The sequence below is a fragment of the Salmo salar genome, chromosome ssa01 (genome assembly GCF_905237065.1).
Source record: "Salmo salar chromosome ssa01, Ssal_v3.1, whole genome shotgun sequence".
NCBI lineage: Eukaryota > Metazoa > Chordata > Actinopteri > Salmoniformes > Salmonidae > Salmo > Salmo salar.
The window spans coordinates 153,982,254-154,006,524 of NC_059442.1; the positions used below are offsets into that span (position 1 = coordinate 153,982,254).

At 45.4% G+C, this 24,271-nt stretch overlaps 1 protein-coding gene across 3 annotated transcripts in view; it reads left to right on the forward strand.

Annotated features, from left to right (window-relative positions):
* LOC106568813 (collagen alpha-1(XI) chain-like) overlaps positions 1–24,271 on the forward strand; it is a 144,430-nt gene that overhangs the window by 57,091 nt on the left and 63,068 nt on the right. For all 3 annotated transcript variants that reach the window (XM_014139483.2, XM_014139485.2, XM_014139484.2), the window contains exons 5-9: positions 13,790–13,921; positions 17,708–17,833; positions 18,187–18,606; positions 18,764–19,264; positions 20,195–20,251. In XM_014139483.2, the coding sequence (XP_013994958.2) occupies positions 13,790–13,921; positions 17,708–17,833; positions 18,187–18,606; positions 18,764–19,264; positions 20,195–20,251 (1,236 nt within the window). The remainder of the gene's footprint in view (positions 1–13,789; positions 13,922–17,707; positions 17,834–18,186; positions 18,607–18,763; positions 19,265–20,194; positions 20,252–24,271) is intronic.

Genomic DNA, 24,271 nt, shown 5'->3' on the forward strand with positions numbered 1-24,271 from the left:
GGATAGAGGTAAGGGGAGGGAGTGAGTTTACAATATCAAAAAAGTGAAAGGGAGAAGTCTGGCACTCAGTATTTCCTTGAATATCGGCAGAAAGTTCAGAAATAGATTCCTGGGCCGATAAGGCATTTATAGAGAGCGAGAGAAGCAATAAAACATGAAACACCCCCAGATGACAGAGGGAGATAGAGAAAGAAAAAGAGAGAGAGAGAAAAGTGGAAAGAAAAAGAGAGAGAGAGAGAGAGAGAAAAGTGGAAAGAAAAAGAGAGACAGAGGGAGAGAGAGAGGTGGAAAGGAAGAGAGAGAGAGAGAGAGAAAGAGGTGGAAAGAAAAAGAGAGAGAGAGAGAGAAAGAGGTGGAAAGAAAAAGAGAGAGAGAGAGAGAGAAATAAATAAAAGTGAGAGATAGAGAGAGACCCCCTCAGGGTGTACTGTACTCTAACCCCTACCTGCTGTGTGTGAATAGAGGAATTACTGTGAACAATGTGTTGCATCTGCCTGTGAGCTTCCTGAGGAGACAGAGCCTGCTCCCTACATACAGCTGTAAAGGACAAGTTATGCTGGAGTGGTTTGTGGTTTGGTTGTTGACATGGTTATTGTGGTTTGAGAGAGGGTGCCTATGTTATGTTTAAGTACCATGTGTGAGTGTGGTATTTCTGTGAACTTACGGGTAGTACTTACCATAGACATCATACCCTAGCTAGTAGTACCATAGTGCCACAGACGTTTTATCATGATAGTGCATGACATCATTGGTTATTACATGACCTTTGTGAATAGAGTATCGAGCGATAGTGTCATTACATAGTTACAGAGTACTGTAGTTATAGCTGTTTATATTTATTAAACCTTTTATGTATAATTAACTCATCAGGAAGTCATTAATCAGAAGCTAGCAAATGTTATGTCCTGTGTGTGCATGTCAGAATGTGTCTATATGTGTGTGTGTGTGTGTGTGTGTGTGTGTGTGTGTGTGTGTGTGTGTGTGTGTGTGTGTGTGTGTGTGTGTGTGTGTGTGTGTGTGTGTGTGTGTGTGTGCACGCACACTATGTCTGTGTGAGAGAGACCGCTAGTCTTGGCAGCGGGCGTCAACAGACCGTGTCCCCTGATCTTGAACGCTGTTGTTTCCCATTGACCGTGCCAAGAAAAACCTGGGATAATTTAAGGCCCATCGCCAAGCAGCCAGGCAGGCAGACTGGAAACCACATTATGTGAAGTCAAGGGGTGGAGAGAGAGAGCAAATACAGACAGGACAGATGGGGTCCAGCGTGGGGAGGGAGAGGTGGCTGAGGGAGAGAGAGGAAGGAAGAAGAGAGAGAGGAGGGAGAGAGGGGAGAGAGAGGGGGAAGGGGGTGAGAGAAAGAGAGAGAGGGAAGGGGATGAGAGAGAGAGAGAGAGAGAGAGGGAAGGGGATGAGAGAGAGAGAGAGAGAGATTAGAGGGGATGAGAGAGAGAGAGAGAGAGAGAGAGAGAGAGAAGAGGGGGTGAGAGAGAGAGAGAGAGAGAGAGAGAGAGAGAGAGAGAGAGAGAGAGAGAGAGAGAGAGAGAGAGAGAGAGAGAGAGAGAGAGAGAGAGAGAGAGAGAGAGAGAGAGAGAGAGAGAGAGAGAGAGAGAGAGAGAGAGAGAGAGAGAGAGAGAGAGAGAGAGAGAGAGAGAGAGTGAGAGTGAGAGGGAAGGGGATGTGAGAGAGAGAGAGAGAGGGAAGGGGATGAGTGAGAGGGAAGGGGATGAGAGAGGGAAGGGGATGAGAAAGAGGGAAGGGTGAGAGAGAGAGAGAGAGAGAGAGAGAGAGAGAGAGAGAGAGAGAGGAAGGGGATAAGAAAGAGAGGGAAGGGGATGAGAGAGAGAAAGAGCGAGAGAGAGAGAGAATGTGTGTCTGTGTGTGCACAGCTGTGTTAGTGTGTTACAGATTTAGGGATTTTCCAATTTGGAAATTCTACCTTTGTAAAATTTCAATCAGAACTAATGGAGAATATCCAGAACAGTTTACTCTCTCAGTAACTCTCCATTTCGGTAATAACATACTGATCCTCCAAAAAAGGGTAAATGTAGACAAGACAGAGACAGAGAAAGAGAGGGGGTGAAGGAAATAGAATTCTAGAAATGGAGAGATGCACAGATATAGAAAGAGAGCCAAAGAGGTAGAAAGAGAGAGAATGAGAGAAAGAGAGAATGGGAGAGAGACACCATGATACAGAGAGAGAGAGAGAGAGAGAGCGAGAGAGAGAGAGAGAAGGCTACACTCTTAGAAAAAATGTAGAACCCTTTTGAGTTCCATGTAGAACCCTCTGTGGAAAGGGTTTTACATTAAATCCAAAAGAGTTCTACCTGGAACCGAAAGGGGTTGACCTTGTACCAAAAAGTGTTTTTCTATGGGGACAGCCAAATAATGTATTTCTAAGAGTGTAGCCACATATATAGACAGTGACAGAGGTAGAGAAAGAGATGGAGACAGAGAGATCTAACCACATATAGACAGAGGTAGAGAAAGAGATGGAGACAGAGAGGTCTAACCACATATAGACAGAGGTAGAGACAGAGAGGTCTAACCACATATAGACAGAGGTGGAGACAGAGAGGTCTAACCACATATAGACAGAGGTAGAGAAAGAGATGGAGACAGAGAGGTCTAACCACATATAGACAGAGGTAGAGAAAGAGATGGAGACAGAGAGGTCTAACCACATATAGACAGAGGTAGAGAAAGAGATGGAGACAGAGAGGTCTAACCACATATAGACAGAGGTAGAGAAAGAGATGGAGACAGAGAGGTCTAACCACATATAGACAGAGGTAGAGAAAGAGATGGAGACAGAGAGGTCTAACCACATATAGACAGAGGTAGAGAAAGAGATGGAGACAGAGAGGTCTAACCACATATAGACAGAGGTAGAGAAAGAGATGGAGACAGAGAGGTCTAACCACATATAGACAGAGGTAGAGAACGAGATGGATAGAGTGAGATGTCTAGCCACATATAGACAGAGGTAGAGAAAGAGAGAGAGAGAGTGCTAGCCACAGATATCGACAGAGACAGAGGTAGAGGTAGTTGAGTGTGAGCCAGGTTTTTGGTCCAGACCCTGGAAAGAATGAGTAGTTCTCTTCTCTCTCCACTGATGTCAGCCTTTGAACGGCGGCCATGTTGCATTACATCATCCAGAGGTTTCCATGGCACTGCTGATAGGTTGTCCCAGGATGGGGTGGCTGGATGGGGGGGCTGGCGGTGGAAGGAGAGGGGGAGGAAGAAAAGGAGAGTACAGGGAAAGACATGGAGAAGGACGAGGTAAAGATAGAGGGAAGAGTGAGGGAAATACAGAGGGAGGGATGAGGGAAAGAAAGGGGGAGATGGGAGGTAGAAAAACAGTGAGACGGCAAGTAGGTTGAAGTGAGGAGTAGATAGGTGGAGAAGAGAGGACTTACAGTAGAGACAGGGGTTAGAGTAAGGCTTAGGCAGGGGGAGTATGGAGTATAGATAGAACATTTTCTTCTAAGAGTGTAGAGCAAAGGAAAGGAGTTTCGCATGTTCTTTCCTCTTCTTCACTTTGGAAGAACTCTTTTTTCTCTCCTTCCATCCTGGGTTTCATAACCTCTTCTCTCTCCTTTGACATGTAAATACAAAGAAAGATTGAAGGATAAGGGTTATTATAAACTGGGTAGTGCATCAGCCCTGGGTATGATGCAAAACGACTTGTTTACTGTTCTAATATCATTGGTAACCTGTTTATAATAGCAATAAGTCACCTCTGGGTTTGTGGGATATGGCCAATATACCACGGCTAAGGGCTGTTCTCACTACAGCCCTTAGCCGTAGGCCGAGCTAGTTTCCCTAGCTTGGTGTGTCACTTTTTCCAGCTGGGTCAGTAGTGCTTCATAAACCCAGCGGACTTCATGGCCCGTAGTGAGGAGTGGGCATCAGTGATGTCAGCAGTTCTCCATTGGGGCTCTACTGGCTCGTGTTTTATTGTTTCCCAATTATTAGCCCTTATAGCAGAGCTACTGTAACAGCAGTCTCTTAGTCATAAAGCTGAATTTGCCCCAGCATATACAGTAAGTCATAACTCTAACTTACGTGTTGCCTAACTTTACCTCTAAAAAGTATATTTTCAGAAGTATTTGTTTGGGTACTTTAATATTTCATATACAGTATAATACCTGTAAAACTATATTTTCCTGTGCATTGAAACACTTTTTCAACCTTTTTCAGACGCGTGTCACAAAGAGGCAGTAGATAGTTCTAAAAGCAGCCTTGTTGTTGACTGATGTTAAACAGATGCTACAGTGCCTTGCAAAAGTATTCATCCCCTTTGGTGTTTTTCCTATTTTGTCGCATTACAACCTGTAATTTAAATAGATTTTTATTTGGATTTCATGTAACCTGCTCCACTGCAGCCCCGTCGATGAGAATTGGGGCGTGCTCAGCCCTCTTTTTCCTGTAGTCCACAATCATCTCCTTCGTCTTGATCACGTTGAGGGAGAGGTTGTTGTCCTGTCACCACACGACCAGGTCTCTGAACTCCTCGCTATAGGCTGTCTCGTTGTTATCGGTGATCAGGCCTACCACTGTTGTGTCATCGGCAAATGTAATGATGGTGTTGGAGTCGTGCCTGGCCGTGCAGTCATGAGTGAACAGGGAGTACAGGAGGGGGGGCTGAGCAGGCGCCCCTGAGAGGCCCCTGTGTTGAGGATCAGCGTGGCAGATGTGTTGTTACCTACCCTTACCACCTGGGTGTGGTTTGTCAGGAAGTCCAGGATCCAGTTGCAGAGGGAGGTGTTTAGTCCCAGGGTCCTTAGCTTATTGATGAGCTTTGAGGGCACTATGGTGTTGAATGCTGAGCTGTAGTCAATGAATAGCATTCTCACATAGGTGTTCCTTTTGTCCAGGTGGGAAAGGGCAGTGTGGAGTGCAATAGAAATTGCATCATCTGTAGATCTGTTGTGGCGGTATGCAAATTTGGATGGGTCTAAGGTTTCTGGGTGAATGGTGTTGATGTGAGCCATGACCAGACTTTCAAAGCACTTCATGGCTACAGACGTGAGTGCTACGGGGCGGTTGTAATTTAGGCAGGTTACCTTAGTGTTCTTGGGCACAGGCACTATGGTGGTCTGCTTAAAACATGTTGGTATTACAGACTCGGACAGGAAGAGGTTGAAAATGTCAGTGAAGACACTTGCCAGTTGGTCAGCGCATGCTCGCAGTACACGTCCTGGTTATCTGTCTGGCCCTGCGGCCTTGTGAATGTTGACCTGTCTAAAGGTCTTACTCACATCGGCTGCGGAGAGCGTGATCACACAATCGTCCGGTACAGCTGGTGCTCTCATGCATGTTTCAGTGTTATTTGCCTCGAAGCGAGCATAGAAGTAGTTTAGCTCATCTGGTAGGCTCGTGTCACTGGGCAGCTCTCGGCTCTGCTTCACTTTGTAGTCTGTAATGGTTTGCAAGTCCTGCCACATCCGATGAGCATCAGAGCCGGTGTAGTACGACTCGATCTTAGTTAGCTTACTTCATTCACACTTGTCCTTGTCCTATGATGCCATCTATGCTTAGTTACCCTGTAACAACACGCTAACTGGTAGCCCCTAATGTGTTATTATATGATCTTATACTGTTTAATACAGTTCAGTCCTCTAGCCCCACAGACAGAAAAGTTTCTCTCCTGGATCACCTGGAGAATTTCCTTCATTCATGGCAGATGTATGGATTTCAACCCAACCCCCCCACCCCTTCCCTCAACCCGCTTAATGATTGGAGCAGGCCCACACATAGATGTTTGCCCTCAGCACTTATTTTGTGGCTTTCAGCAAAGCGCCAAGCCAAACATTCTCATGGTGCACCTCTGCATCCCCTTCCCACTGTGCCCCTAAGCCAACGTCATAGTCAGAAAGAGGGACAGGAAATGGGAATACAACCTGAGTCCACTCATAATCCTGTGCGGTGGAGGTCTCTTTAGCAGACAGAGGGGAGGGGTGAGGTGAGTTGATAAAGGAGGTTGAGAGGGAGAGAGTAGGGAGTGAGGGGAGGGTGAGGGCAGGTGAGGTGGTAAGGGAGGGTGAGAGGGGAGAGGAGTGGGTGAGGGGAGGGTGATGGAGGGTGAGAACAGGGTGAGGTGGTAAGGGAGGGTGAGAGGAAAGAGGAGGGGGTGAGGGGAGGGTGTGAGGAGGGTGAGGTGGTAAGGGAGGGGGAGAGGGGGAGAGGAGGTGGGAGAGGAGGGTTTGAGGGGAGGGGGAGGGAGGGAGGGAGGGTGAGAGGGGGCAAGAGGGTCTGGTGGATAAGTCAGGTGGTAAACCCGCCTGTTGCTTTTGGCTCAACTGAGCTCTGAGAACCCAATACTGTCTAGAGGGCATACTGTGTGTGTGTGTACGTGTCCAGCAGAAGAGCTAAATGCCTTCTATGCTTGCTTTGAGGCAAGCAACACTGAACCATACATGAGAGCACCAGCTGTTCTGGACGACTGTGTGATCTGGGTCTCCATAGCCGATGTGAGTAAGACCTTTAAACCGGTTAACATTCAAAGGGCGCGGGGTCGGACGGTTCACCAGGACGCATACTCAGAGCATGTGCTGACCATCTGGCAAGTGTCTTCACTGACCCAGTCTGTAATACCAACATGTTTCAAGCAGACCACCATAGTCCCTGTGCCCAAGAACACCGAGGTAACTTCTTTAAATGACTATCCCTTCCTGTACTCCCTGTTCACCCACAACTGCGTGGCCATGCATTACTCCAACACCATCATTAAGTTTGCTGACGAAACAACGGGGGTAGGAAGGATCACCATCTTCAATGACACAACCTATAGGGAGGAGGTCAGTGACCTGGCAGTGTGGGCAGTGACCTGGCAGTGCCAGGACAACAACCTCTCCCTCAACATCAGAAAGACAAAGAAGCTGATCATGGACTACAGGAAACGAAGGGCCGAACACGCCCCCATCCACATCGATGGGGCTTTAGTGAAGCAGGTCGATAGCATCAAGTTCCTCGGTGTCCACATCACTAAGGAATTATCATGGTCCACACACACCAACACAGTTGTGAAGAGGGCACAACAACACCTCTTCCCCCTCAGGAAGCTGAAAAGATTTGGCATGGGCCCTCAGATCCTCAAAAAGTTCTACAGCTGCACCATTGAGAGCATCTTGACTGGCTGCATCACTGCTTGGTATGGCAACTGCTTGGCATCCGACCACAAAGTGCTACAGAGGGTAGTGCGAATGGCTCAGTACATCACCAGGGCGAGCTCCCTGCCATCCGGCACCTCTATACCAGGCGTTGTCAGAGGAAGGCCCTAAAACTAGCCACCCAAGTCCTATACTGTTATCTCTGCTATCGCACGGCAAGTGGTACCGATACACCAAGTCTGGAACCAACAGGATCCTGGTCAACTTCTATCCCCAAGGCATAAGACTGCTGAATAGCTAGTTAAATAGTTAACCAAAAGCTACCCGGACTATCTGCATTGACCCCCTTTTACACTAACTCTTTTGATCCATTCTACACTGTTGCTACTGTTTATCCTGTTGCCTAGTAACTTTACCCCTACCTATATGTACATCCTGTATCTACCTGAATTACCTCATACCCCTGCACATCGACTCGGGACTGGTACCCTGTGTATATAACCAAGTTATCTTTAATCATTGTGTATTTATTCCTCGGGTTATTATTTTAATATTTTCCTCTATGCATTGTTGTGAAGTAAGCATTTCACTGTTAGTTTACACCTGTTGTTTATGAGAATGTGACAAATACAGTTTGATTTGGTGTCTGTGTGTGTCTAAAGGCGTCCTCATGCTTCCCACCCAAAACAGTTCAGAAGAATTTGTGCATATATTATGACGACATTTTGTGACGTTTTTATTCGTTTTGGACTTCGGGAAGGTTTTTTTGGCTGTTTGGGCACGCAAAGGTTTCTCTTGAGGCAAGGCGAAGTTGGTGGCCGAAGTCTACGGTCCTTCATCATTGATTGGTCAACAGTAGGGATTCTTCAGTAAAGTCTTTGTTGTCATTCAACGAGAGACGACTTGTTTTCATGCAAATTTTTTCATTGAGAAATACTGCACCAAACATCTTAGTTAGATGTAAAATTGCACGACTAAGATCTCCTCGGCAAAAGCATCAAAATGAATGACAGATTTCTCAAGTTATCTTAGATCATGTGTCAAACTCATTCCAAAGAGGGCCAGGTGTCTGCGGGTTTTAGCTCCTCCCTTGTACTTGATTGATGAATTAAGGTCACTAATTAGTAAAGAACTCCCCTCACCTGGTTGTCTAGGTCTTAATTGAAAGGAAAAAACTAAAACCTGCAGACACTAGACCCTGCATGGAATGAATTTGACACTTGTCTTAGATTAATTCAGAATGTTTTGAGGAAGTGAATAATGGCTGCGACATCTCAAAATGGACAAACAGTAATATTGCAGTTTTTTCTTGTTTTTCAAGTCAATGTCTTTTAAGGGAGTATGCGAGCACACTCATTCGGTTCTCCTAGCCAAGTTTGGCTAGGTGCCAGACGAACTGAAGCATGCTGACGCCTTAATTTTGCGTGTGGGGGTGTGTGGGGATATGTATGGGGGTGTCTGTGGTGGTGTCTGAAAGGACATTTGATGATGTATATGGGTGACTGCAATTCTAACGGTGTGTATATTACTGTGACAGTTTGTGTGTGTGTGTGTGTGTGTGTGTGTGTGTGTGTGTGTGTGTGTGTGTGTGTGTGTGTGTGTTAATATTAGTGTGTCTTTGTGTCTGTGTGTGCGTGTGTGTGTGTGTGTGTGTGTTAATATTACTGTGTCTTTGTGTCAGTGTGTATGTGTGTTACCAAGTCTAAGGTTGTTTCATCTCTTGAGTCAATAAGTAAGGACAAAGAGAGCAGAGGAGTAGAACTATGTGGTGTTTTGTTCAGCGCAATTACCACTGTAATGGTGCCACTGAGCTGGGAGTAATGAGCGGTGCTGTTAGTATAGTGTGAGGTGGCCCTTTCCCAGGTTCCCATGTCACCCACCCTGCACTGCAGGCATCAGCAGGAGGGGGTGATAACATCATCACTTTATGGCCACACTTAATCAAAACAAGCCTATCCTGGGTTTTATGCTTGAATTCTCCAATTACTGTCTGTGGAGTGTGTGTGTGTGTTGTGCGCGTGTGTTGCGTGCATGAGAGAGAGAGAGAGAGAGAGAGAGAGAGAGAGAGAGAGAGAGAGAGAGAGAGAGAGAGAGAGAGAGAGAGAGAGAGAGAGAGAGAGAGAGAGAGAGAGAGAGAGAGAGAGAGAGAGAGAGAGAGAGAGAGAGAGAGAGAGAGAGAGAGAGAGAGAGAGAGAGAGAGAGAGAGAGAGAGAGAGAGAGAGAGAGAGAGAGAGAGAGAGAGAGAGAGAGAGTGCAACTCAAGCCCTCACAACTCTCACCTCACCATGCCATTAAAATATACAAGCAGGTACACTGAACTTAATATGCTGCTCATGATTATATGAGGATGATTCATTTGTCCAGATGATTGGCTTTACATGTGGTAGAACCATAGAACGCTCTCCTGCCACCAGCTGGGCACAACTGGAACAGCAGTGGTTACTGTCTGGAAGTCGATGGTGGCCCTTGATCTATTGTAACACACTAAAGGTGCAGGAAAAAGGCTTTTATTTTTACATGCTACAGATACAGGCAAACATATGCACATTCTCTATTTTTCATTTAGATGCTTTCTATATCTAATTTAGAGCCCACACACGTAGACTTCCCTTTTAACAATAAAATCAAGTGTGTTTGGCCTGCTACTCCACACCTCAGACTGCTACTCCATAACTCAGACTGCTGCTCCACACCTCAGACTGCCTCTCCATAACTCAGACTGCTGCGCCATACCTCAGACTGCTACTCCACACCTCAGACTGCTGCTCCACAACTCAGACTGCTGCTCCACACCTCAGACTGCTGCTCCATAACTCAGACTGCTGCTCCATAACTCAGACTGCTGCTCCACACCTCAGACTGCTGCTCCATAACTCAGACTGCTGCTCCATAACTCAGACTGCTACTCCACACCTCAGACTGCTGCTCCATAACTCAGACTGCTGCTCCACACCTCAGACTGCTGCTCCATAACTCAGACTGCTGCTCCACACCTCAGACTGCTACTCCATACCTCAGACTGCTGCTCCATAACTCAGACTGCTACTCCATAACTCATACTACTACTCTATAACAGTACTACTCCATAACTCAGACTGCTGCGCCATACCTCAGACTGCTACTCCACACCTCAGACTGCTGCTCCATAACTCATACTACTACTCTACAACTCAGACTACTACTCCATAACTCAGACTGCTACTCCATAACTCAAGACTGCTACTCCATAACTCAGACTGCTACTCCACAACTCAGACTGCTGCTCCATAACTCAGACTGCTACTCCATAACTCAGACTGCCACTCCACAACTCAGACTGCTGCTCCATAACTCAGTACTACTCCATAACTCAGACTGCTACTCCACACCTCAGACTGCTGCTCCATAACTCAGACTGCTGCTCCATAACTCAGACTGCTGCTCCATAACTCAGACTGCTACTCCACACCTCAGACTGCTGCTCCATAACTCAGACTGCTGCTCCATACCTCAGACTGCTGCTCCATAACTCAGACTGCTGCTCCATACCTCAGACTGCTACTCCACACCTCAGACTGCTGCTCCATACCTCAGACTGCTACTCCATAACTCATACTACTACTCTATAACTCAGTACTACTCCATAACTCAGACTGCTGCGCCATACCTCAGACTGCTACTCCACACCTCAGACTGCTGCTCCATAACTCATACTACTACTCTACAACTCAGTACTACTCCATAACTCAGACTGCTACTCCATAACTCAAGACTGCTACTCCATAACTCAGACTGCTACTCCACACCTCAGACTGCTACTCCATAACTCATACTACTCCATAACTCAGACTGCTACTCCATAACTCAGACTGCTACTCCATAACTCATACTACTACTCCATAACTCAATACTACTCCATAACTCAGACTGCTACTCCATAACTCATACTACTCCATAACTCAGACTGCTACTCCATAACTCATACTACTACTCCATAACTCAGACTGCTACTCCATAACTCATACTACTACTCCATAACTCAGACTACTACTCCATAACTCAGACTGCTACTCCATAACTAAAAGCCAAAGGCAGCAGTTTTTCCACTCCAGCGATGTGGGTAAAGAGGCTGGCTAGGTGACAGTGTCAGAAAGTATAGGGTGTCTCTCTGTTCTCTACCCATCCTATAATCTGCAATCTTTTTATTTCTTCTCTTGGGTTCAACCAAACCACTGCTTGTCCATGCCAAACTGACTGACTGAATTCTGTTTAGCTATGCATTTGACTCCAATGAGGGAATCCATTAAGTTGTAGATGTATAAGTTCCCCAACACTGTATTAGTTCAGCTGCAGTGCCAATACCCATTGCCTTCTAACATCCCACTGGTATATGGTGGTTGGGTGAAGGCTTGGCAAAATCCACTGAAAACATCAGGTCTGCATTGTATAGGATGAACTCTTTGGCAGCATGCGATATGAGAAATATTATATGAGTGTACATCAGGGGAGTGTTGTAATGTAATCCACCAACAGTCTCTGTACTGCCAGCTCATGCACACTTGGCTGGGCCTTTATGTTATTAAGAGGCCACGCTTACATCCCAAATGGCACCCTATTTTCAATATAGTGCACTACTCTGACCAGCGCCCATGCTAACATCTCCAGGCCAAAGGAACAAACAAACACGTGTGATTCCAGCTGGGAATGATTCTTTCAAGAGAATGTTTTCTCTTGACAATAACTCCTAATCAGGGTTCTACGGTGTGACCATTTTACACATCTTCCCTCGTAACCTGTACGAAGACGTGTGTGTGCTCATAAAAAATCTGTGGTGGTGTTCTCATTGCTCCAGCGATGTCCTCGACGCCTGTTACTGGGTGAACTGAGGATCGCTTCACGTGTTGTCGGAATCCACCCTGTCACCCGTCCTGATAGCCTTGGGGAGGGAAAGGGGGAGAAAGAGAGATGTTGAAGGGGAAGCATCTAGTTACCTCTCCTTCACTCTCCCAGAGCTGTCTAAATGTTGTTTTATTGCATTTTCAATAAGCTAATGGGCAGCCATCTTGAACTTCTACTGTAGGGCCGCTGTGGGTCAAAATAGAGAGACACACATACAGACCCATAGACAACTAAGTACTGACACCGGATCTGTTTGGTGAAAATCCCAGTTTGTTCAAATTACCATTTTCCAGTTCCAACATTGAACAAACAGAAATTGGCATCTTCCAGCATCTTAACAGCCCCAATGGCCTGGATATCCTGCGAGACTTGACCGTATTACTGGAGGAGCCATGGTGACTTTAGCAGAGCTCTTCGTCTGGAAGACAGAGTCTTAGTTTGTGTCCCTGTCATCCATCATGAAGACAGAAACCAGCCAGAAAACAACAGGAAACAGCTGCATTGGACTGTGGTGTCGTTCATGTAGAGAATCAGTATGTATGAAACAAGTGATGTTATAGTAGAGAGCTTCAGATTTCTGTTTTTCAACAAACTTTTGTTGGTTGGACCACAAGTGACAAATGATCTCTTTTAATAATAACGATTCTCCATGCATGGAAAAACAAAACAGTGTTATGAGTTATTTTGAACTTCTGGCAGATGGATTTAATGAAAGACTGATGTCATCTCAAAGTAATTTCTTTCATTTTATGAGGGCTGGAGATTGTATAGTTTGACGTTCCTACATATTTGGGTGTGTAGATTACATTAATTAAAAACATGATGGCATATGGCCTGCTGGTATTTATGAGGAAATGTTATATTTGGTTTGTAGCAGTCTTCAACATGTTTAATCATGGTTTGTGTGTTCGTTTTTTTAAATCTGTGTTCATTGCTTGATATGTCTTGTTAACGTTGGCTCAGAAAATGTATATAAGTATAGTTGAGGTACAAGTCTAGTCAAGGATGAAAAATATAGCATTCACACCCAACTCCCCATGCAGCCTGGGGATCCTTCTGAGCCCCTCTCTCTCTTTCTATTTCTTTCTTTCTTTCTCTCTCTCTCTTGCTACTCCCTCCCTCCCTCTCTTCCCTGTACAGTGACCTCTGTAAATCAGAATGTTCATTGGATGTGTGTTAGAGCAGGTTGGCTCATGCCCTCTCCATAGCACGTCAAACTGGATCACTTTGTCTACCGTGATGAGCTAGAGGCTAAATCACTCATTTCCCTTTTAGCACAGAGATGGATTTACAGTATGTGGTGAGAAAATGATTAATCGGTGGTAAAAACTGTTACCCTGTGAGAATACTATTCCATGGTGAAGTGTAGCCGTGTGTGTGTGTGTGTGTGTGTGTGTGTGTGTGTGTGTGTGTGTGTGTGTGTGTGTGTGTGTGTGTGTGTGTGTGTGTGTGTGTGTGTGTGTGTGCCTCAAACTTTCCATGTTCACATTAGTTGCTCCCTCCTGCCTCTCCCATGTAGCCTGTTCTTTAATGTTCTGTAATGTTCCAGTGTTTAGTACTAATCAGAAAGGACTGTTGGACACAGGACAGAGTTCTTTAGGACTTAGTCACCTCATCCATGTTCCAGTGCCTTGACCTAGTTTGAGCAGTTTGTGTTTAGCCTGCAGAGCACTGCAATACATATGTTCTCTCTTTACTTGATTTATTTGCAAAATGTTTTGTTTGTTTGTTTGTTTCCATCCATTTTTACTTCCTGGTTACAGTTGTTTCATAACTTCTTGTTTTTGGTGTGTTTCCAGGGAGACATCCAGCAGCTGTTGATTGTGGCGGACCACCGTGCTGCCTATGACTACTGTGAACACTACAGCCCCGACTGTGAGGTCCCTGTCCCAGAGCAGCCCCAGGCCCAGGACCCCAACACAGACGAATATGTGAGTCACTTCATCGCCTCTCCAGACTCTTACAGTATGTTTACAGTATGTTTTATACTCTATCCTTCTTTTCAGTTGGGTCTCTCCTTACGTCTCAAGGTAATTGTCTTCAGGTCGAAGTCAACTTGCTGTGTTGGCTTGAGAAGTTTAATAACTAGATAACAAACTACTGTATGTAATAAATTGCTAATTTTTGGACAGGCAGAGGTTAATGTTGAGGACAGACGTTCCGCTAGCGGAACGCCTCGCCAAATATCCAATGGTAGAGCGTGGAGCGAAATACAAAAACCTTAAAAATGCTATAACTTCAATTTCTCAAACATATGACTATTTTACACCATTTGAAAGATAAGACTCTCGTTAATCCAACCACATTGTCCGATTTCAAAAAGGCTTTACAGCGAAAGCAAAACATTAGATTATGTCAGGAGAGTACCCTGCCAAAAATAGTCACACAGCAATTTTCAAAGCAAGCATATATGTCACAAAAACCCAAACCACAGCTAAATGCAGCACTAACCTTTGATGATCTTCATCAGATGACACTCCTAGGACATTATGTTACATAATACATGCATGTTTTGTTCAATCAAGTTCATATTTATATCAAAAAACAGCTTTTTACATTAGCATGTGATGTTCAGAACTAGCATACCCACCGAAAACTTCCGGTGAATTTACTAAATTACTCATCATAAACGTTGACAAAATACATAACAATTATTTTAAGAATTATAGATACAGAACTCCTTTATGCCATCGCTATGTCAGATTTGAAAATAGCTTTTTGGCGAAAGCACATTTTGCAATATTCTGAGTACATAGCTCAGCCATCACAGGCTAGCTATTCAGACACCCGCCAACGTCGGGGCAACCTAAACTCAGAATTACTATTAGAAAAATTGGATTACCTTTGCTGTTCTTCGTCAGAATGAACTCCCAGGACTTCTACTTCAACAACAAATGTTGTTTTGATTCCAAGTAATCCATAGTTATATCCAAATACCTCCGTTTTGTTTGTGCGTTCAGGTCACTATCCAAAGTGTAACGCGTGAGCGCATTTCGTGACAGAAAATTTCAAAATATTCCATTACCGTACTTAGAAGCATGTCAAACGCTGTTTAAAATCAATTTTTATGCTATTTTTCTCGTAAAATAGCGATAATATTCCAACCGGACAACGTTGTATTCATTCAAAGAGGGAAAGAAAAAAATGGCGAGGTCTCGTGAATGCGCATCTCCAGTCTCACTGTCCCCAGGCAGACCACTTACAAACTCTGCTCCTGTTATCTGCCCAGAGACAGGAGACGTGTCATTCCGCTTTCTGGCGGCTTTAGAGAGCCAATGGAAGCCTTAGAAAGTGTCACGTAACAGCACAGATACTGTAATTTCGATAGAGATGCAACAGAAGGACAACAAATTGTCAGACAGGCCACTTCCTGCATGGAATCTTCTCAGGTTTTTGCCTGCCATATGAGTTTTGTTATACTCAACGACACCATTCAAACAGTTTTAGAGACTTTAGAGTGTTTTATATCCAAATCTACTAATTATATGCATATTCTAGTTTCTGGGCAAGAGTAGTAACCAGATTAAATCAGGTACGTTTTTTATCCGTCCGTGAAAATACTGCCCCCTATCCACAACAGGTTATTAAGGGCAACTATTGGTCAGGGTGTGTCCTTTGGGGCCTTATGCGGAGTACCTGATCTAGCAAGAACATAAAAGCCAACCAAAGAAGCTCTAAACTCCAGGTTCAAACAGTCAGGGAGTTCAGTGCATTATATCAAATACAGCATACCCTGAGGCCTTCCCTGATATTCCCTGATACAGTATTCCTTCATCCCTTTATCAATAAGCGGTTCTTTGATTAGGGATCTGGCTGTGTCGGTTGGACAAACTACTGGAAAGAAAGAGCTGCATCGCTGAGGGAAAAAAAACGCTGTCTGCCAGAGAGAAAGTGCTGAGTGCTGGGAAATCAACAGGGTTGAATCTGCTATGCAGTTATAGAGGAAACCAATTATGCAGGAATGGCAGAGTACTTGCCTGAGCCTGTATCTCCATACTCTATGCTGAATGGAGATTTTCTTTCTATATCTGCCCCCAATCTATTAAACAACTCTGCTGTCCTACCTTGGCATGGTAAGGCTTAATCCTTTGGAGGAGAACAACATGATCAATTCAACAAGCTAACCAACCACGCCCTTGTACTCTTTCCAGTTGAAGTGGTGATCTCAGCTTTCTTATGAAGTGAACTAGTCAGAGAGAGAACCAGAACCACAACTCCTGTACCTCTCATCTCAGCCCATCTGGAGCTGTCTATTTCACCCTGACATAGTAGAATCATGGTTCTACAACTACAGACAAACCAGAGTCAAACGTAATGGTCACAAACACATACCTCAAACATGTTTCAGACCTGTTTTGGGTTTGTTCATAATCTGGTTCCAATAGTAGGGCTAATATGGAGCAGACCTCACAGAAAAGAAAAACTTCAGAGTGACTGAAGCGACTAGTGCCTCTCTCCCCTCAGTACATGATCAGGATGAGATCTGAAGCAACTAGTGCCTCTCTCCCCTCAGTAAATGATCAGGATGAGCTCTGAAGCAACTAGTGCCTCTCTCCCCTCAGTACATGATCAGGATGAGCTCTGAAGCAACTAGTGCCTCTCTCCCCTCAGTACATGGTCAGGATGAGCTCTGAAGCAACTAGTGCCTCTCTCCCCTCAGTACATGATCAGGATGAGCTCTGAAGCAACTAGTGCCTCTCTCCCCTCAGTACATGATCAGGATGAGCTCTATGACAGAGAGCTACTCTATGGCTCTGTGGTTTCTGATCAGATTCGGACTCAGCCCATCTTTTGTTGGGGATTCCCAACATCCACATCATCCAGTGGAGGCTGCCGAGGGGAGGACGGCTCATGGCTGGAAACCATGTGGAAACCATGTGATATTGATACCCTTCCACTAATTTTGCTTCAGCCATTGCCTCCTCAATTAAGGTGCCACCAACCTCCTGTGACATCATCCCAATATCAGACACCTCTGATTGTTATCATAATGTTAAGCTGTTTTCATAGAGTACAAAGCAATGTCTTTCTTTCTTTCTCTCTGTCTGTTGTCTAATCTCTCTCTCTCTCTCTCTGTCTCTCTCTCTCATCATTACGTGTATGTCATTTCAACCATCAACCATTATCCATTTCCCTGTATGTATAGAGCACAGAGGAGGAGGACCCTATCTGTTGTCTTACAGTACAAAGAAATGTTTTTCTTTCTCTCTCTTTCTTTCTGTCTCTCTTTCTTTGCCTCTCTCTCTCTCTCTCTCTCTCTCTCTCTCTCTCTCTCTCTCTCTCTCTCTCACTCACACACACACACACACACACACACACACACCCTTCTCTTATTACTGTCATTTTCAACCATCAACCATCATCCATTAAATCAATAATATACCAGAGGGGGTGTGTTATGGGGATTATTGGAACGACATGATGTGGTCGCTAGGAAGACGTGAGTTCTGTCAGCCAATAATCACCATAACTCACACCCTCAAGTATATTATTGTGTATATGAAACGGTTTTACATAGAAAGCAAGAACTATGAAAGAATAACTTTCTGGTCAACCATTACTGTTAGTGGAGTGATCATAAAGTGATTCGATCATTTTTCGATAATGCATGACTAGCTGTGGTGTTGTGCTCAATAACACCACGGCTGGAATGCACTTTTGACCAATCCGATTGCTTGGCGGGAACTAACCGTTTCATAATTCCCTGTATTGTATAGAACACAGAGGAGGACAGCTATTACTATGAGTATCCTTACTATGAGGACATGGATGGGAAACCTTCCGAGTCCACCTCCGAGACTGAGACTGACGAACAAGCTGGACCTGCCACGGAAGACGTAAAGGTACTGTCCCCTTTCTGTCCCATGTCCTATGTCCCCTGTCCTTTTAAAATACTACTGTCTATCTCCAGTGGGGTGGGACTTGACATCCTCTCCCCATCCCATACCTTGTTTTATAATGTAGTGAGTGCTGTTGATGATTGCTGTTGATGCTAGCTGTTGATGCTAGCTGTTGATGCTAGCTGAGTATGTTCCAATGTCAGTTTCGAATGACATGTTGGTCAGGTCTCCCTTTGAAAAGCTATTCTTTATCTCAATGACTTTAAACTAAAGTTACTGTAAATGAAAACAATTCATCAAAAGTGTTGTATAGGCTACAGTTTGTCCTTCTGACATTGTGTTGTCCTCCTCTCCAGGTGTCCGTGCCAGAGAGCGGCCGTGTGGTCACCTCAGTCAAAGAGGTGGTGTCATCAGTCAAGGATACAACCAGTCAGGGAGTCGAGGGCAAAGTGTTGACCGCCATTTCTGCCGGCAGCGCCTCTGCTGGAGCCGCAGGAGCCGGAGCCACCGGCGAGGAGGCCTATGGGGAAGAGACCAGCCCTTACGACGGCTATGATACGGATAGTTATGGGAACTACGAATCATACTATGACGAGTCCACGGCCACGCCCGACGGCACTCGCAGAGTTACCATCAGCAGCTCGAGCACGGGGACCGGCGCAGGGGTGGAGCTGGACCTGGGGCTGGGGTCAAAGTTTGACCTGGGCACGGGAGCGGAGTTTGAGAAGGTCATCACCAGTAGTGGAGGAGTCACCATCACACGCAACAAGACCTCGGTGAGTTACACACACACTGTTGTTGTGTGCTTGTGTGGTAATGTCCTATGTTTTACCAGTTAGATGTTGTATCTGGAATGTGTCACATAACATCTTATCATATCTCAGTGTGTCCCGTTGACTCACTGCCCCTGTCCTTTCCTCTCTGGTCTCTCAGGCTGGAACAGGCTACGATGACAACTACGGTGAGGGCTATGACCTGTCCTATGGAGAGGGAGAGGGAGAGGAGTACAGCATCGGTGGCGGTGGCCACGACAGCAGAACCAGCAGCAGCAGCAGTACTGTTGAAATCGGTACTGGTGGTGGTGGTGGTGGATCTGTATCAGTCGGGGGCGGTTCTGTTTCCGTTGGGGGCGGTTCCGTTTCCGTTGGTGGTGGTTCCGTTTCCGTTGGGGGCGGTTCCGTCTCTGTAGGTGGATCTGCCAGCGCCGGAGGTGGGACGGCAAGAGCAGGAGCTGGAGCTGGGGATTCGGTTGCTACGGGAGCCGGGGGCCAGGGTGTGGCTATTGAGGGAGACTACACTGATCTGGAGGGTGATCGGTTCAAAGAGGAGTCCATCTCTGAGTATGGGGACGCAGACTATGGTTATGGAGACCTGGACTACGGTGGACAGGAGGAGAAGGTGCTGCCAGCCGAGACAGACGAGTACTACGGACAGGTAAGGACGATGATGATGATGGTAATCATGATGATAATGATAATAATCAAAATTGTAGTGATGATAATGATGATGGTTGTACTGATGATGATGGTGATGGCGGCAATATACTATGATGATGATGATGGTGGTGATGGTGATGATGATGGTGGTGCAGATGATGATGGTGGTGGTTGTGATGATGATGGTGGTGGTGGTGATGATGATGGTGGTGGTAGTGATGATGATGGTGGTGATGATGATGATGGTAATGATGATGATGATGATGATGATGGTAACGATGATGATGGTGATGATGATGATGATGGTGGTGGTGGTGATGGTGGTGGTGGTGGTAATGATGATGATGATGATGGTGGTGATGATGATGATAATGATGATGATGATGTTTGTAATGACGATGATGGTGATGATGGTGGTGATGATGATGATGATGGTGGCGGTGGTGGTGGTGATGATGATTATGATGTCGGCGATAGACTATGATGATGGTGGTGGTGTTGGTGGTGATGATGATGGTGGTGGTGGTGGTGGTGGTGGTGATAATGATTATGATGTCGGCGATAGACTATGATGGTGGTGGTGTTGGTGGTGATGATGATGGTGGTGGTGGTGGTGGTGATGATGGTGGTGGTGGTGGTGCTGGTGGTGGTTGTGGTGGTGGTGGTGATGATGGTGGTGGTGGTGATGGTGGTGGTGGTGGTGGTGGTGATGATGGTGGTGTTGGTGATGATGATGATGATGATGGTGGTGGTGGTGATAATGATTATGATGTCGGCGATAGACTATGATGATGATGATGATGGTGGTGGTGGTGGTGATGATGGTGGTGTTGGTGATGATGATGATGGTGGTGGTGGTGGTGATAATGATTATGATGTCGGCGATAGACTATGATGATGATGATGGTAATGTTGATGTCCTCTGCAGGTTGATGGGTCTCGGGGAGAGAAGGGACAGAAGGGAGAACCTGCTATCATTGAGCCTGTGAGTATAATTTATCCAACGTGTGTGTGTGTGTTTCACATATGTGTGTCTGTGTGAGAGTGTGTGTGTGTGTTTCACATATGTGTGTCTGTGTGAGAGTGTGTGTGTGTGTTTCACATATGTGTGTCTGTGTGAGAGTGTGTGTGTGTGTTTCACACGTGTGTCTGTGTGAGAGTGTGTGTGTGTTTCACATATGTGTGCCTGTGTGAGAGCGTGAGTGTTTCACACGTGTGCTGTGTGAGAGTGTGAGTGTGTGTTTCACACGTGTGCCTGTGTGAGAGCGTGAGTGTTTCACACGTGTGCTGTGTGAGAGTGTGAGTGTGTGTTTCACACGTGTGCTGTGTGAGAGTGTGTATGATTATTTCAAATCCAAGCCATGAGTCATCACACACCACTGACTGACAATCAAATAAATCACATGATGCAGTATAACACACTGGTCTCTGCATCTTCCTGCTGTGTCCTGCAGCAAGGCCACCTCTGGTCGAAAGGTTGAACATTTGGAGTATGGATACATAGAGGAAAATGAATGATCATCTGGAGTGTAAACACAATGGGCTAGCATAAACACTGACCAGGGAGAGTCCAGCTGGGAAAGGGAGGGAAGAGAAAGAGAGAGAGAGAGAGAGAAAGAGAGAGGGGGAGAAGACAGAGGAAATCTCCCAAAGACTTCCCCACCTCCCAGTGATCTAAAGCTTTCATAGATGGAATATAGTCAGTCCCTACTTGGGATTTTTACTCCAGCACTCCACATTCATCAGGGGACAGTGTTAACTTGCGGAGCTAAAGCCATGGCTATACCTGATATGCCAATGTCATCACTGGCAGCCAATTCCTATGTTATGATCCAAGCCTACGAATTCAATACCTCAATCTGACCTGAGTCACAGAACCACAGCTGTCTCCCTATAAACAAATGTCACTGTACTCAACTGTATGTGTGTGTGTTTTACCACCCAGAATGAGCCTGTGAGTCGTCCATCTTGTTCACATTGTAAATAAACAAGGAGCAGAGCTCCCTCCTTGCAGTCCAATCCCCATTTGTCTGCAGTGACGCCAACCCCCATCCCCCTGCCAGTCCCATCCAACCCACCCATACCACACACATACTCACCCCACACACCATGGACGCATGGCCACACGCATGCACGCATGCACTCACACACTACACACACACACACTCCTCTATCTGTTTACTGCTGTGATCAGTCACTCTAAGCCTGAGTCCATACATCTACACAGGACCACTAAGTGTTTGACAGACAGACTTAAAGTGCATTCGGAAAGTATTCAGACCCCTTGACTTTTTTCACATTTTGTTATGTTACAGCCTTATTGTAAAATGGATGAAATAGTATTTTCCCCTCATCAGTCTACACACAACACCCCATAAAGAACACGTTTTTTTGTTTACTTTTTTACCACTTTTTCGCCCCAATTGGTAGTTACAGTCTTGTTCCATTTCTGCAACTCCATACGGGAGAGGCGAACGTCAAGAGCCACGTGTCCTCCGAAACAAGCCGCTGCCAAGCCGCACTGCTTCTTGACACACTGATTGCTTAACCCAAAGCCAGCCACACCAATGTGTCGGAGGAAAAGCCGTACAACTGGCGACCGAAGTCAGCGTGCATGCATCCTTCCCGCTACAAGGAATCATTAGAGTGTGATGGGACAAGGACATCCTGGCCGGGCAAACCCTTCCCTAACCCTGACGACGCTGGGGCAATTGTGCGCCGCCTCATGTCTCCAGGTCACGACATCCTGAGTGCTCTGGAGAAGGTTTTCATCAAGGATCTCTCTGTACTTTGCTCCGTTAATCTTTCCCTCAATCCTGACTAGTCTCCCAGTCCCTGCCTCCAGATGTGACGCTTGGCATTTAGGCCAAAGAGTTCAATCTTGGTTTCATCAGACGATAGCATCTTGTTTCTTATGATCCGAGAGTCATTTAGGTGCCTTTCGCCAAACTCCAAGCGGCTGTCGTGCTGCAGAGATGGTTGTTCTTCTGGAAGGTTCTCCGATCTCCATGGAGGAACTCTAGAGCTCTGTCAGAGTGACCATCGGGTTCTTGGTCACCTCCCTGACCAAGGCCCTTCTCCCCCGATTGCTCAGTTTGGCCAGGCGGCCAGCTCTAGGAAGAGTCTTGGTGGTTCCAAACTTCTTCTATTTAAGAATGATGGAGGCCACTGTGTTCTTGGGGACCTTCAATACTACAGAAATGTTTTGGTACCCTTCACCTGATCTGTGCCTTGACACAATCCTGTCTCGGAGCTCTACGGACAATTCCTTCGACCTCATGGCTTGGTTTTTGGCTCTGACATGCACTATCAACTGCGGGAACTTATATAGGCAGGTGTGTCCCTTTTCAAATCATGTCCAATCAATTGAATTTACCACAGGTGGACTCCATTCAAGTCGTAAAAACATCTCAAGGATGATCAATGGAAACAGGATGCACCTGAGCTCAATTTTGAGTCTCTTAGCAAAGGGTCTGAATACTTATGTAAATAAGTTATTTCAGTTTTTTATTTGTAATAACTTTGCAAAACATTTTTAAACCTGTTTTCGCTTTGTCGTTATGAGGTATTGTGTGCAGATTGATGGAAAATGTGGAAAAGTCAAGGGGTCTGAATACTTTCCGAATGCACTGTACTATAGGAAAACTGTGACGTGACCTCACACACTTATCCATAAACACACATCAAACAATAGACCCAGGTATGGGACTGGGAATGTTAAAGACCCAGGTATGGCTCTGGGAATGTTAAAGACCCAGGTATGGGACTGGGAATGTTAAAGACCCAGGTATGGCTCTGGGAATGTTAAAGACCCAGGTATGGCTCTGGGAATGTAAAAGATACAGATATGGCTCTGGGAATGTTAAAGACCCAGGTATGGTTCGGGGAATGTAAAAGATACAGGTATGGTTCTGGGAATGTTAAAGACCCAGGTATGGGTCTGTGAATGTAAAAGACCCAGGTATGGAGCTGGGAATGTTAAAGACACAAGTATGGCTCTGGGGATGTTAAAGACCCAGGTATGGGACTGGGACTGTAAAAGACCCAGGTATGGGTCTGGGAATGTAAAATCTACAGGTATGGTTCTGGGAATGTAAAAGACCCAGGTATGGGTCTGGGAATGTAAAAGATACAGGTATGGTTCTGGGAATGTTAAAGACCAAGGTATGGTTCTGGGAATGTTAAAGACCCAGGTATGGCTCTGGGAATGTAAAAGATACAGATATGGTTCTGGGAATGTTAAAGACCCAGGTATCGTTCGGGGAATGTAAAAGATGCAGGTATGGTTCTCAGAATGTTCAAAAGTGGTGCAGTAGAGGTCTCTTTTATCTGTAAAATAGATGTGGCTTGGAGAAGATTTAGTTGGTTCTAGAAAAATGCTGAAGTCTCATAATTCTTACCAGGCTTAGTTGTGTCTACAGTGCCTTGCAAAAGTATTCATATTTTGTTGCATTGCAACCTATAATTTAAATAGATTTTTATTTGGATTTCATGTAACGGACATACACAAAATAGTCCAAATTAGTGAAATGAAAAAAATAACTTGTTTCAAAAAATTTTACAAAATTTAAAACAGAAAAGTGGTGCGTGCACATGTATTCACCCCCTTTGCTATGAAGCCCCTAAATAAAATCTGGTGCAACCAATTACCTTCAGAAGTCAAATAATTTGTTAAATAAAGTCCACCTGTGTGCAATCTAAGTGTCACATGATCTGTCACATGATCTCAGTATATATACACCTGTTCTGAAAGGCCCCAGGGTCTGCAACATCACTAAGCAAGTGGCACCACCAAGCAAGCGGCACCATGAAGACCAAGGAGCTCTCCAGACGGGTCAGGGACAAGTTGTGGAGAAGTACAGATCAGGGTTGGGTTATAAAAAAATATCAGAAACTTTGAACATCCCACGGAGGACCATTAAATCCATTATTAAAAAAATTGAAAGTATATGGCACCACAACAAACCTGCCAAGAGAGGGCCGCCCACCAAAACGCACGGCCCGG